Source organism: Macaca thibetana, chromosome 10 (assembly GCF_024542745.1).
Source record: "Macaca thibetana thibetana isolate TM-01 chromosome 10, ASM2454274v1, whole genome shotgun sequence".
NCBI lineage: Eukaryota > Metazoa > Chordata > Mammalia > Primates > Cercopithecidae > Macaca > Macaca thibetana.
The window spans coordinates 55,442,549-55,455,691 of record NC_065587.1 but is presented as its reverse complement, the minus strand read 5'-3'; the positions used below and the strand labels follow the sequence as shown (position 1 = coordinate 55,455,691).

The 13,143-nt window shown below is 47.8% G+C and overlaps 2 protein-coding genes across 7 annotated transcripts in view; one reads left to right on the top strand and one right to left on the bottom strand.

The window, feature by feature from the left end:
• OSER1 (oxidative stress responsive serine rich 1) overlaps positions 1-13,143 on the bottom strand; it is a 313,341-nt gene that overhangs the window by 268,986 nt on the left and 31,212 nt on the right. The window lies entirely within an intron of this gene.
• The window catches only part of TTPAL (alpha tocopherol transfer protein like), a 43,741-nt gene that overhangs the window by 25,632 nt on the left and 4,966 nt on the right, over positions 1-13,143 (top strand). Inside the window, exons 1-3 of one of the 6 annotated variants that reach the window (XM_050806551.1) lie at positions 3,321-3,438; positions 7,175-7,634; positions 11,897-12,090. In XM_050806551.1, coding sequence (XP_050662508.1) covers positions 7,190-7,634; positions 11,897-12,090 — 639 coding nt within the window. In that variant the 5' untranslated portion in view covers positions 3,321-3,438; positions 7,175-7,189. Of the gene's footprint in view, positions 1-3,320; positions 3,439-3,724; positions 4,651-5,180; positions 6,113-7,174; positions 7,635-11,896; positions 12,091-13,143 lie in introns of those variants that run through there. The other 5 variants (XM_050806555.1, XM_050806553.1, XM_050806557.1 and 2 more) reach the window with 5 other exon arrangements.

Here is a 13,143-nt window from a genome sequence, read left to right as displayed (position 1 = left end):
GGAATACAGGCGTGCGCCACCACACCCAGGTAGGATTTTTTGTGTTTTTAGTAGAGACAGGGTTTCACCCTGTTGGCCAGGCTGGTCCTGAACTCCTAGCCTTGGGTGGTCTGCCCGCCTCGGCCTCCCAAAGTGCTGGGGTTACAGATGTGAGTCACCGTGCTTGACCTGCACATGCTGTTCTATGACATCCTCCCAAGGACCCCTCTAAACAAGGGCCATATTCCCATTTTATACATAAGGAAATGAGTCTTTTGAAGAGGTTGTTCAGACTCCATAAATTCTGAGTGTCCAAGGCAGAGAAGACAGACATCAAATACCAGCTCAAACACTTAGTCATCACGTGCCTTTGGGCAATTTTTTGTCCTTCTCTGATCCTTTTTCCCAACCTATAAAAACAGAGACAGGGCTACAGGACCTTTAGGACAAAGTAAAATTTGGGACCATGGTGTCATACAGGCTTGAATTGATACCTAGCTCTCTCTTTCATATCTTGAGCCCTTAGGAGACTTTCTCTTTCTCAATATTTTACATTATTTTACTTTATTATTATTTTTTGAGACGGAGTCTCGCTCTGTTGCCCAGCCTGGAGTGCAATGGCATGATCTTGACTGACTGCAACCTCCACCTTCCGGGTTCAAGTGATTCTCCTGCCTCAGCCTCTAGAGTAGCTGGGATTACAGGCACCTGCCACCATGCCTGGTTAATGTGTCTATTTTTAGCAGACACGGGATTTCACCATGTTGGCCAGGCTGGTCTCAAACTCCTGACCTCAAGTGATCCACCACTCTGGCCTCCCAAATTGCTGGGATTACAGGCGTGAGCCACCAGGCCTGGCCTCTTTCTGGATTTTAGTTTCCTCTTCTGTAAATGGGACAATGCTAACTTGCTGTTCACAGGGTCATTGTAAGGTGAAATTAAGATCATACAAGCACAGTGCCTGGTATATATAATCATTCAAAAAGCAGAAACTCTTTTTGTTGTCATTGTTTATCGGAGACTTTCTAATCCTGAGATAATCTGGTTCTCTAAAATGTGATAACGGCCCTCAGTTGAGAGAAGGGGCAGGGATTTCTGGGGCATCTCTGAATCCTCTCCCTGACCTGCCCTTGAGACCAAGTTCTTCTCCTGCTGGCAGCATCTAGGATTGCCATCTGGGCTCCAGGCACCAGTAGTAGGTCCTAGGTTTGGGTGGAGGAGAGGGGCTTATTCCAATACCTAGGACAGAATGGTTAGGACAGGGTCATCCCTCACCCTTTGCCACAAGAGCTGCCATTTGGCAGGGCGCAGGAGCCCGGGCAGCCTCCTAGGTGGTTGGGATTACAGGCCTGGCTAATTTTTGTATTTTTAGTAGAGACAGGGTTTCACCAGGTTTGCCAGGCTGGTCTCAAACTCCTGAACTCAGGTGATCCACCTGCCTTGACTTCTCAAAGTGCTGAGATTATAGGCATGAGCCACCGCGCCCGGCTGTTTTGGGGGTTTTCTTTTTGAGACAGAGTCTCGCTCTGTCACCCAGGCTGGAATGCAGTGGCATGATCTCGGCTCACTGCAACTTCTGCCTCCCGGTTTCAAGTGATTCTCCTGCCTCAGCCTCCCGGGTAGTTGGGATTACAGGCGTGTGCCACCATGCCCAGCTAATTTTTGTATTTTTAGTAGAGACGGGGTTTCACCATGTTGGCTAGGGTGGTCTCGTCGTACTCCTGACCTCAAGTGATCCACCTGCTTCAGTCTCCCAAAGTGCTGGGATTACAGCCACTGTACCCGGCCTTACCTTACGTGTTAAAATATTTCACAGATGTGATTAATGTAAGGATCTTGAGATGGTAAGATTATTCTGGATTATCTGGGTGAGCCCAGTGTAATCCCAAGAGTCCTTACAAGAAAAGGGAAGCAGGAGGATCAGTCAGTAGTAGATGTGACAACAGAAGCAAGAGGTTGAGGTGATTTGAAGAAGGGGCCATAAGCTAAGGAATGCAGGTGACCTCTACAAACTGTAAAAGGAAAGGAACTGATATGCTTCCTCAAAATCCCCAGAAAGAATGCAGTCTTGCCAACACCTTGATTTCAGACTTTTGACCTAGAGAACAGCAAGAGAATATATCTGTGTTGTTTCAATCCATGAAGTTTGCAGTAATTCCTTGTAACAGTAACGGGAACATAATACATAGATTTAGCAAAGAAAACAAAATCCAGGATGCCCAGTTGTCATATTTGAATTTCCTATAAACAACAATTTTTAAAGTATAAATGTGTCCCAAATGTTGCATAAGACACGTGTGTGTGTGTGTGTGTGTGTGTGTGTGTGTGTGTGTGTGTGTTTGGAAAGGAACATACTTAAATGTTTATCTAAAATTCAAACTGTAGTGAATGTTCTATATTTTGTCTGTCAATCCTAGAAGTGGTGAAACTGAAAGCAGTAGTCAAAACTCATGATTCGCAGGTCCCCTCCACACTGCTGCCCCCTGCCCCTCAATCTAGTATCTGGCAGAAACTGCCACTTTCTTGTGGCCCTCATGGGTCACTTACCATCTTCTTGGGACTCCCCCTGCTCCTGGGGCAAGAAAACGAAAAGACTGTTTAAGGTCGTCTCTTTGGGCTCAGAGTTCTCCTGGACCACCAGAATTTCTCTCTAGAAATGGCTTAGTGTCTACTCTGCCTCAGAGGGACCTAGGAGATTTGCCTCAAAGTTGCAGTTGCACAAAATACTTGCGGGGGGATCTTATTGACTGGGGTGGGAGTTAGTAAAGCCTTTGTCTGGAGGGAACGTCATGAACCCCAAAGCAGGAAAAAAGTAATTATTGAATCAGGCTCCAGAGCAAGAATCAGGTTTCAGATAACGAAACAGAAGCCCAAGGAGGAATGGGGACTTGCTCCAGGTCACTCAGTTAATGACAGACAGACGTCCCCTGGTTTGGAATCTCCCCTTTTGGAGCAGCCAGTCCTGACAGCAGCCGTAGCTGGGGGGAGATCTAGAATGCTAATCCTGAGGTCTGGGTTTGAAGCCCTTTACTGCCTTGATTGCCAGTTTCCCTTTCCTGAAATAGGGGAAATGCATAAATATGAGGAGTTAATGAGATCATTGGGTGTTAAACAACAGGTGCATGTTAGCATGTTCCTGGAAAATGGCAGCGTCTTTCCTTCCTTCTTTGAGCCTCAGTTTCCCCATCTATAAGTCGCGTTTGACAAGCGGCTGGTACCCAGCCATTCCAGGTCCACAGCACGGAGCTCTGACAGCCAGAGGGCGACTGAACGCCAGCGTTGCGGGGAAGTGTCACACATGCGCGCTCCTAGGCGGAGCCCCGCCTCCCACGCCCCGGAACGTCACTTCCGGCGCGAGGGGCCGGGCCGGCCGGGCAGGGAGTGCGGGTCGGTTCTGTGCGCGCTGCCGGACGAGGCTCCCGCCGCCGATTGACCCGCGCTCCGCCCGTAGCCGGGCCGGTGAGTGCCCGCGAGCCTGTCCGTGTGCCGTGGGGGCTAAGGAGAGGGACCCCTGAGAGGGAGGGATAACCGGAAGTGGGGACCAGAGGAGCGAGAGACCCCAGGAAATGGGGACACCTGGGGAGGGGGTGACAGCCGGAAGTGGGGGCCTCGGAAGGTTGTCCACGGGATGTGGGGTCTGGGGGCTCTAGGAGAGATGGCTTCCTGACCTCCTCTTGTTGAGAGGAAGGAGTGAAAAGGAAAGTGATGCTCCAGAAAGCGATGGGTTTCAGGTGGGGGAGATCTCTGGCTTCACCCTTACCAATGGTGTCTGTATCTCAGTCATATGCCCGCCTGTCAGCTCATTCACCAGCCTGTGACTGAGCCCTGCTGAGCGCTCGGCATTGCTGAGTCCCTGGAGAGTCAACATGAAGCTCCAGGTGGAGGGTAGAGATTAGAAGACCAGGGTGGGGCTAGATGCATCCTTGCTCTGCCTCACCGGGTGTGCCCCCTTGGGCGCATCGCTTAACCTATAGCCTCCGCTGATGTGTACAGACCACTGCCATGTGCCAGGCACTGGGGGTGGCAGTGGACATGGAAGACAAGCCCTCTGCCCTCGTGGAACTTACATTCTAGGGGACAGTCCTTTTTGTCTTTTGTAAAATGGGAACAGTAATAGCGCTCTCACCAAATACTGTGAAGATTAAATGAGGAAATGGGTAAAGGGCTTAGCAATGCCTGATACATGGTAATATGCTCAAGTATGCATTCTCTTCATTCCACTATGATGTAAGCTTCATTAGGCGAGGAATTATATTTGCGTCTGTGTTCCCAGTGCCTGTGAGCACAGTGCCTGACATACATGGTAGGTGATCAGTAATTATTTGATAAATGAGTGGGTGGTAAAACTGACTCTGGAGAGTTCTATGTAAACGCCCATGACATTGGACTGTAATTCTAAAAAAGAAATAGGAACCCAGTTCTGTGGAAAACTGGAGGGAATCACCCTCAGGGAGTTTGGGAAGGATTCACAAAGGAGATGACATGGCAGCTGGGCCTTGAAGGCCATGAGCTGTCGAGTTAGGAACAAATTAGAAGAGGAAATTCCAGGCAGAGTGTATCAGAAGTGCACGAGTTGTTCCAAGGATGATGGCTCATAGTTTGTTTTGACTGGCATTTAATGTGCATCAAGATGGGATGAGATGGAAAATGAGGCTGGAGAGGGGCTTTGAGGTGAGGCTTGTACCTTGTGAACACTGTGGTTTGTCGCTCAGGTAGACACTAGATGGGACTGCAGGCATCTCTTGGTGGCTTCCATAAAAACAAAGCCATAGGTGTTCCATTCCTCACTTAGCATATCTCTGCCAACCAGACTAAAGTCATTCAACAAATATTTATGGAGTGCAGACTATGTGTCTAACACCACGTTAGGTGCTGGGTTTAAGGTGATGAACAAGACAAACTTGGATGTTGCTCACAAATTGCCAACAGACAATTGCAACAGGGTGGGAGAAGTGCGGGCCACCTAACCTGGCCTGAGGGTCAGCGAAGGCTACCTACTCCAGGCCACCAGCATCTCTCAGCTGGATTATTACAATAGCCTCTAAATGGTCTCTGCTTCGGTCCTCACCCCCTTAGAGTCCATTCCCAAGACAGCAGAGTGGTCCTTTAAAAAAAAAAGTATATATATATAGTAAATATATATATATATATTTTTTTTTTACTTATTTGAGATGGAGTCACGCTCTGTCGCCCAAGCTGGAGTGCAGTGATATGATCTCAGCTCACTGCAACCTCTGCTTCCTGGTTTCAATCGATTATCATGCTTCAACCTCCCAAGCAGCTGGCACTACAGGCCCACACCACCATGCCTGGCTAATTTTTGTATTTTTAGTAGAGACAGGGTTTCACCATGTTGGCCAGGCTGGTCTCGAACTCCTGACCTCAGGTGATCCATCCACCTCAGCCCATCAAAGTATTGGGCTTATAGGCGTGAGCCACCACACACAGCCCGAGAAAAAAATTTTAAAATTAGCCAGTTGTGGTGGTGGTGTGCGCTTATAGTCCCAGCTACCTGGGAGGCTGAGGCAGGAGGATTGCTTGAACTTAGGAGTTCGAGGTTGCAGAGAGCTATGATTGCGCCACTGCACTTTAGCCTGGGTGACACAGCAAGACCCTGTCTCTTAAAAAACAAAAAAGTGCATGAGTTCGGGTCCTCTAAGAAGCAGACACTAGGATGAGATTAGACATGCTAGAAATTTAGAGGCAACCGTTGTGAAGGACAACACCTGGGGAGGGAGCTGGTGAAGTCAGGAAGAGCCACGGGCAGTGATGCAGATCAGCTCCTGTGAATGTTTGGGCAGCAAGTCTCCGACTGCAGGGCAGTCCCAACAAAGGTTTGGCCAGGCCCTCAAGCAAACACTGCCTGTTAGAGGAGTCCCATGTCTCACTAAATCATTGGCTAGGAGCAGTGGGGCCACAGAAGGGCTGCGGAAAGTTGTGGCTTCCCCTGGATAGTGGATCTAGAGGGACAGCTACTGGAGGCCCTTCATCAATTACGTTTTCCCAGCAGGAGATCTGACCGGCACATATGTTACATGGGTATGTGGTAAAAAATTCAAACAGTACAGTAAAAATCCTCTTTCTCATCTTAAATCTTCACTTGTCCAGTTCTGTTCCCTAGAGATAACCATTGGTAAGTTTCTTATTATCTCCTTCCAGAAGTTTTGTGTGCATTCACAAGTGTATATATATAGTTTTAAAACGTGATTTTCTGTACACTATTCTGCAACTTGCTTTTTTAACGTATCAATTCATAAACATCTGCCTAATTCCTTTTCATGATTGACTAGTACCCCATTCGTATGGTAATATTATTTAACCAGTCTCCCCTGATGGGCAGTTAAGGTGTTTCCAATCTTTTGTCATTATAATCAATACTTGTGAAGGTCATGTGCATATTTTGCACATATATACAAGTATATGTCCTAGAAATGGAATTGCTGACCCAAAGGGCATGTGGGTTTTCATTCTGAAGATATTGACAACTGCCCTCCAAAGAGGCTGTCAATTTATACTCCCAGCAGCAGCAAACATATCAGAGTATGTTATTTTATCTTATTTTTGCCAATCTGAATCTCAGAGTTTTTTGTTTGTTTGTTTGTTTTTTAAGACAGAGTCTTGCTCTGGCTGAGTGCAGTGGCGCCATCTCAGCTCACTGCAACCTCTACCTCCTGGGTTCAAGCAATTCTTCTGCCTCAGCATCCCAAGTAGCTGAGATTACAGGTGCCCACCACACCCGTCTAATTTTTGTGTTTTTAGTAGAGACGGGATTTCACCATGTTGGCCAGGCTGGTCTCAAAGTCTTACACCAGGCGATCCACCCACCCCGACCTCCTAAAGTGCTGGGATTACAGGTGTGAGCCACCATGCCTGGCCTCAGAGTTGTTTTAATTCACATTTATTTAATGATGACTAAGGTTGAGCACCTATTAATACATTTATAAGGAAGGCCCTGGTATTTATGAGGGAGTATATAGTCTGCTGTAGCTGCTGGCTGCCTCCCTGGGGACTAACAGCAGCCAGCCTGGGGTCAGACTTGCGTGTGTGGTTTAGATCCTGATCATTGCCCCCAGTTGAGAAACACTGCCCTGAGGTTACTTGGCTTTTACAGAAGTGTTCCTGTCCCCTACACTGGGCTGCCCTGGGATTTGAAATAAGCACTTGTTAACTTTGCTTAGGGCTTCTGTGTTGGCAGGGACCCTGGTAGCTAATGTCAGAAGAAAGTGACTCTCTGAGAACCAGCCCTTCTGTGGCCTCACTCTCTGAAAATGAGCTGCCGCCACCACCTGAGCCTCCGGGCTACGTGTGCTCACTAACAGAAGAACTGGTCACGAAAGCCCGGGAAGAGCTGCAGGAAAAGCCGGAATGGAGACTTCGAGATGTGCAGGCCCTTCGTGACATGGTGCGGAAGGAGTACCCGAACCTGAGCACGTCCCTTGACGACGCCTTCCTGCTGCGCTTCCTCCGAGCCCGCAAGTTTGATTACGACCGGGCCCTGCAGCTCCTCATCAACTACCACAGCTGTAGGAGAAGCTGGCCCGAAGTCTTCAATAACTTGAAGCCATCAGCCTTAAAAGATGTCCTTGCTTCTGGGTTCCTCACCGTGCTGCCCCACACTGACCCCAGGGGCTGCCATGTCGTCTGCATCCGCCCAGGTATCTCCCTAGACTGTTGTGGGGCGGGTGTGTCCAGTCTTCGCAATGTGTCCATTCAGCACCCTGTCCTCCTTTCCAAGTCCCTTTTTTACCCCTCCTTTGTCATAGTCAAGGCTTTTTTGATTGCAGATAACAAAAACCTACTCAAACCAACTTCAGAAAAAAGGGAGGATTTAGTCGAAGGAGACAGGAGTACCTCCCAGAACCAGAGAACTGAAGGCGCGGCAGTTCTTACTAGGGCCTAGAACCAAGAATCAGACTGCCACCAGGAGCCAAGACAGCCATTCTCCCTGTCCCTGCCTGACAGTCTGTGTATCCTTCAGCCACATATTTCTTCCTTTTGCGTATCTTCTTCACACTTTTTTCTGTGTATGGCTGTCCCACTCCTGTGCACAGTTAAATCTGGCACCCGCTCAGCTCTCAGGTTTGCCTGACCACCCAATTAAGTTCCTCAACGCAGATTCCAGATTTCTAGCGGGGAGCATCAGGTGGGGCCTAAGAACCTGCCCCTGGCCATAGGATACAAGCATGGCTGCCAGGGCCCTCCCTGAGCCCTCTTTGTGAATAGGTTGAGGTACAGGTATCAGTGCAAGGGTGTGGACTAGGCAGACACCTGGAAAGTGCCTCCTCTGTGCCTCCTCCAGCCTTTCCTTCCTTTCCTCTATTTTGTGAAGCCACTGACACGATTCACTTTGGATTTGTTTTTTGATCTTCGCATTTCTTGGCAGTAATTAGGATACCTTACATTTCTTTGTCATGGCAGTTTACGAATGGGGGCTCTCTGCCACTAAAAGAGCATTTAGAAATACTCCCCAGCCAGGAGCAGCAGCTCATACCTGTAATCCCAGCACTTTGTGGGGGTGAGGGAGAAGGACTACTTGTGGCCAGGAGTTTGAGACCAGCCTGGGCAACATAGTGAGACTTTGTCTCTACCGAAAATTTAAAAAAAGAAAAGAAAAGAAAGAAAGAAATGCTCCCCAAAGAGCATTTCACAATGACCAGGGGCAGCCAGAACTCAAGATTTCTGATTCTTAGGCCTGTTCTCTTCCATGACACCAAAAGCATTATAAACTTTGGAATGTTCTACTCCATTCCTAGCCTCAACATTTTCCATCAGACCACAGCTGAGAGAAGAATGGAAAGTAAGGATGCAATGTTCTCCCTAAGTAAGCCAGGGAATGAGAACACACTAATAGCCCTCTTCTGCTCATTCATATAAACGCCCTCTTGAAGGGAAGTTTGATGGGGAGTGGACACCTCCATGCACTTTCCTCTGCATTTACTCATTCCCCAAACTCTCCATTGTCTTCAGACTTTACTATGATGTACCAAGACCACTGTTAATGGCTTACCTGCTATTTTAGGTACTTGCCAAAATTAGTGTTTATTTTAAAATAAGCAATGCAGTACAGATTTTAGGGCACCAAGAGACCTGGAAACCAGTCAGCAGGTTTTTCTGCTGCTCCTCTGTACTCAACTCATAAGAATATTACAACACAGTCAGATATTACAACACTGATTGCACCTTTGCTTGCACAGTTTCAACCCTTTGCTCGTGAGATGAATTTTTTCCCCATACGTCTGGAGCAGATCTGGACCCCTTTCCACCGACCCAGCGTTTTAGGAAGAGGCATACAGAGAAACATTTCTTCTCAATTGGGTATCAGCTTTGCCTTTATTAAAGCTCTTTTGAGACATGTGATTGAAAGGGATGATATCCAGTTACATAGAGGCAGGGTTAATTGGCAGCAATGTTAAACAGCAAGCTGGCACAATTCGGGGACAAAGATCTTTCATGAGAATTTTGCATATATCAGGCCAGGTGCGGTGGCTCATGCCTGTAATCCCAGCACTTTGGGAGACTGAGGCAGGTGGATCATGAGGTCAGGAGCTCGAGACCAGCCTGGCCAACATGGTAAACCGCCCCCCGCCCCCGCCACCCCGCCCCTCTCTACTAAAAATACAAAAAGCTGGGCGTGGTGGTACATGCCTATAATCCTAACTGTCCCGGAGGCTGAGGCAGGAGAATCGCTTGAACCCGGGAGGCAGAGGTTGCAATGAGCTGAGATCATGCCACTGCACTCCAGCGTGGGTGACAGAGCAGGACTCCGTCAAAAAAAATAAAAATAAAAAAGAATTTTGCACGTATCACATATCCCATTGTTGGCAAACGTGAGGTTTTATCTTTTAAGAAAGAGGCACATAGATTTTGCTGGGATTTTCTTGAGAACAGTGGTAGATTTTGCTGGGATTTTCTTGAGAACAGTGGTTAACAGTAAAAAGTGGGCATTTTCATTTTTTTTTTTCCAAAGAGAGGAAAGAAATCATTAAATACACGGGGCGTATTAGAAAAGTATCCACCTTGGAAAGAGGAGGGGAACACAGCACTATGCTCCATCCTCACAGTACCCCTGTCAAGGTTGTGTATGAGTCAAGACTCAGCTTTTTTTTGAGACAGAGTCTCGCTCTGTTGCCCAAGTTGGAGTGCGGTGGCGTGATCTCGACTCACTGCAACCTCTGCCTCCTAGGTTCAAGTGATTCTTCTGCCTCAGCCTCCCAAGTAGCTGAGACTACAGGTGTGCACCACCATGCCTGGCTAATTTTTGTATTTTCAGTAGAGACAGGGTTTCACCATGTTGGCCAGCCTGGTCTTTTTTTTTTTTTTGAGACGGAGTCTGGCTCTGTCGCCCAGGCTGGGGTGCAGTGGCCGGATCTCAGCTCACTGCAAGCTCCGCCTCCCAGGTTTACACCATTCTCCTGCCTCAGCCTCCCGAGTAGCTGGGACTACAGGCACTACAGGCGCCCGCCACCTCGCCTGGCTAGTTTTTTTGTATTTTTTAGTAGAGATGGGGTTTCACCGTGTTAGCCAGGATGGTCTCGATCTCCTGACCTCATGATCTGCCCGTCTCGGCCTCCCAAAGTGCTAGGATTACAGGCTTGAGCCACCTCGCCCGGCCTGTATTTTCAGTAGAGACAGGGTTTCACCAAGTTGGCCAGGCTGGTCTTGAACTCCTGACCTCCAATGATCCACCCGCCTTGGCCTCCCAAAGTGTTGGGATTACAGGCGTGAGCCACCACATCTGGCCAAGACTCAGTCTTTGTGTGGCAAGTGACAGAAAGCCAACTCACATTGGCTGAAACAAACAAAAAAAACTCAGTTGTTCAGATAACTGAAGTCCAGCCGTATTTCGATTCAGGGGCCCAAACTCTGGCACTGGAAAGCTGTCCCCACCACTGCTGTCCTCAACAGGGGCTTCATTCCCAGGCCAGCTCTCTTGCCTCATGGGGCCTGTGAATCTCAGACTCACCGCCTCAAAACTACAAGAGGGAAGAGAGATCTCTTTCCAAAGGGCCAGGGTCCTAGAATTGAGTCTCCTTGACTCTGCTTGACCTGGCTTGGATCACACACTGTGGCCAGAAGGATGTGCTGTCAGATTGGCCAATCACTGGCCAATCAATCCCCAATCACTTGCTCACTTCTGGAGTCAGGAGTCAAGTCAGTTCTATCCAAATTGCATGGCTAGAGTGGAAGGAGGTGGTTCCATAAGGAAAATCAGGTTGGTGCTATGAAGACAAGGGGAGATACATGATGGCAGAAAGCACAGATGTCCATGAAGGTAGGCATTATCACCCTATTCTACTTATGAGGACATTAGGGCTTAGAGTGAGGTATTATAGTAACATGCCCAAAGTCACACAGTTAGTAACATTCAAACCTCAGGTGTGTCTGACTTCAGAGTGCATCTTTTTTTTTTGAGACAGGGTCTCACCCTGTCACCCAGGCTGGAGTACAGTGGCATGATCACTGCAGCCTCAATCTCCTGAGCTCAAGTGATCCTCCCACCTCAGCCTCCCAAGTAGTGGGTCTACAGCCACGCCCCACCACACCTGGCTAATGTTTGTGTATTTTGTAGAGATGGGGTTTCGCCATGTTGCCTGGGCTGGTCTTGAATTCCTGGGCTTAAGCAATCCTCCCACCTCGGCCTTCCAAAGTAGTGGGATTACAGGCATGAGCCACTGTGCCCAGCCCGAGCTCATGCTCTTAACCTCAACACTCAATTGTATTTGCATCGCAAAATGTGCTACTGTTTGGAGTTAAGAAACCAGCTGCTGCTTGTTATTCCATTTACTAACCTAAATAGAGTCATGGCTACTAGAGTATCTTTCTTTTCCATTTTGAAACAACAGTGATAGGAGATAAATCTTTGATCCCTTATTTATATTAACTTCTGTAACATACTGTCAATCTCTTATGACCTTAGACAGATGGATACCGAGCAACTATCCAATTACCGAAAACATCAGAGCCATATACTTGACCTTAGAAAAACTCATTCAGTCTGAAGAAACCCAGGTGAATGGAATTGTAATTCTTGCAGACTACAAAGGAGTGAGTTTATCAAAAGCATCTCACTTTGGCCCTTTTATAGCCAAAAAGGTGATTGGCATCCTCCAGGTAAGACCCCTATCTGTCCTGCCTGTTTCGTTGTGACTTTGGCTTTCCCCAGGGCCTGTCCATTTACTGTGGGTCTCACATGATACACAAACTGCACATCCCACACCTACAATCTGAAAAACACAAAAGCATTATGTGAAGAAATTTAAAAGTCCTATTTACCACTTGTTCTCATCAGTCTCTCAAGTACTCTCTGGAATAGGTACTTCAGGAAGGCAAGAATCCAAAAAACTAGGGAACTGCTTTTTGCCTTTTTTTGGTCTGGAAGGCAGAGGAAAAATTCTCCTAACAAAACTGGCTGGGCGCAGTGGCTTACGCCTGTAATCCCAACACTTTGGGAGGCTGAGGCAGGTGGATCACTTGAGGTCAGGAGTTTGAGACCAGCCTGGCCAACATGGTAAAACCCCGTCTCTACCAAAAATACAAAAATTACCTGCGCATGGTGGCAGGCAACTGTGATCCCAGCTACTTGGGAGGCTGAGGCAGGAGAATCACTTGAACCCGGGAGGCGGAGGTTGCAGTGAGCTGAGATCGCGCCATTGCATCCAGCATGGGCGAGAACAGCAAAACTCTGTCCCCAAAAAAATTTTTGAAAAACTTTTAAGAAATTATGCTTCTGCGTAAGGTGCTGGAGCCCCTCCTGCCCTCTGTGGACCTGGGAGATATGGCATTCTGTTGGGCTGTATTTTGGTCAAATGCTTCACACCTCATGTTGTTTCAGAACATTCACTGGGGACTGTGGTGCTCCCTCCATATCTACACAGTGTTTAATGGCTTGTACAGTGCTTTACAGTCATCAGGGCCCATTCAGTCCCTCAACGAATCCTCTGAGATAGGCAAGGCAAGAACTATTTTTCCTTTTTGATAGATGGGGAAATGGAGACCTAGAGAAAATATAGCCTGTCACAGCTGTGACAGGTTTTGATTACTTGTTCAACACCCGCCACATGGGGTGTTGTCCTTTGTGAACTATGGGGCACCAGTGATATAGTAGCTCTTTTTACTGGATTCTACAAATGTTTCAGTCCCTGTGGTGCACCAGGTTTATTATTT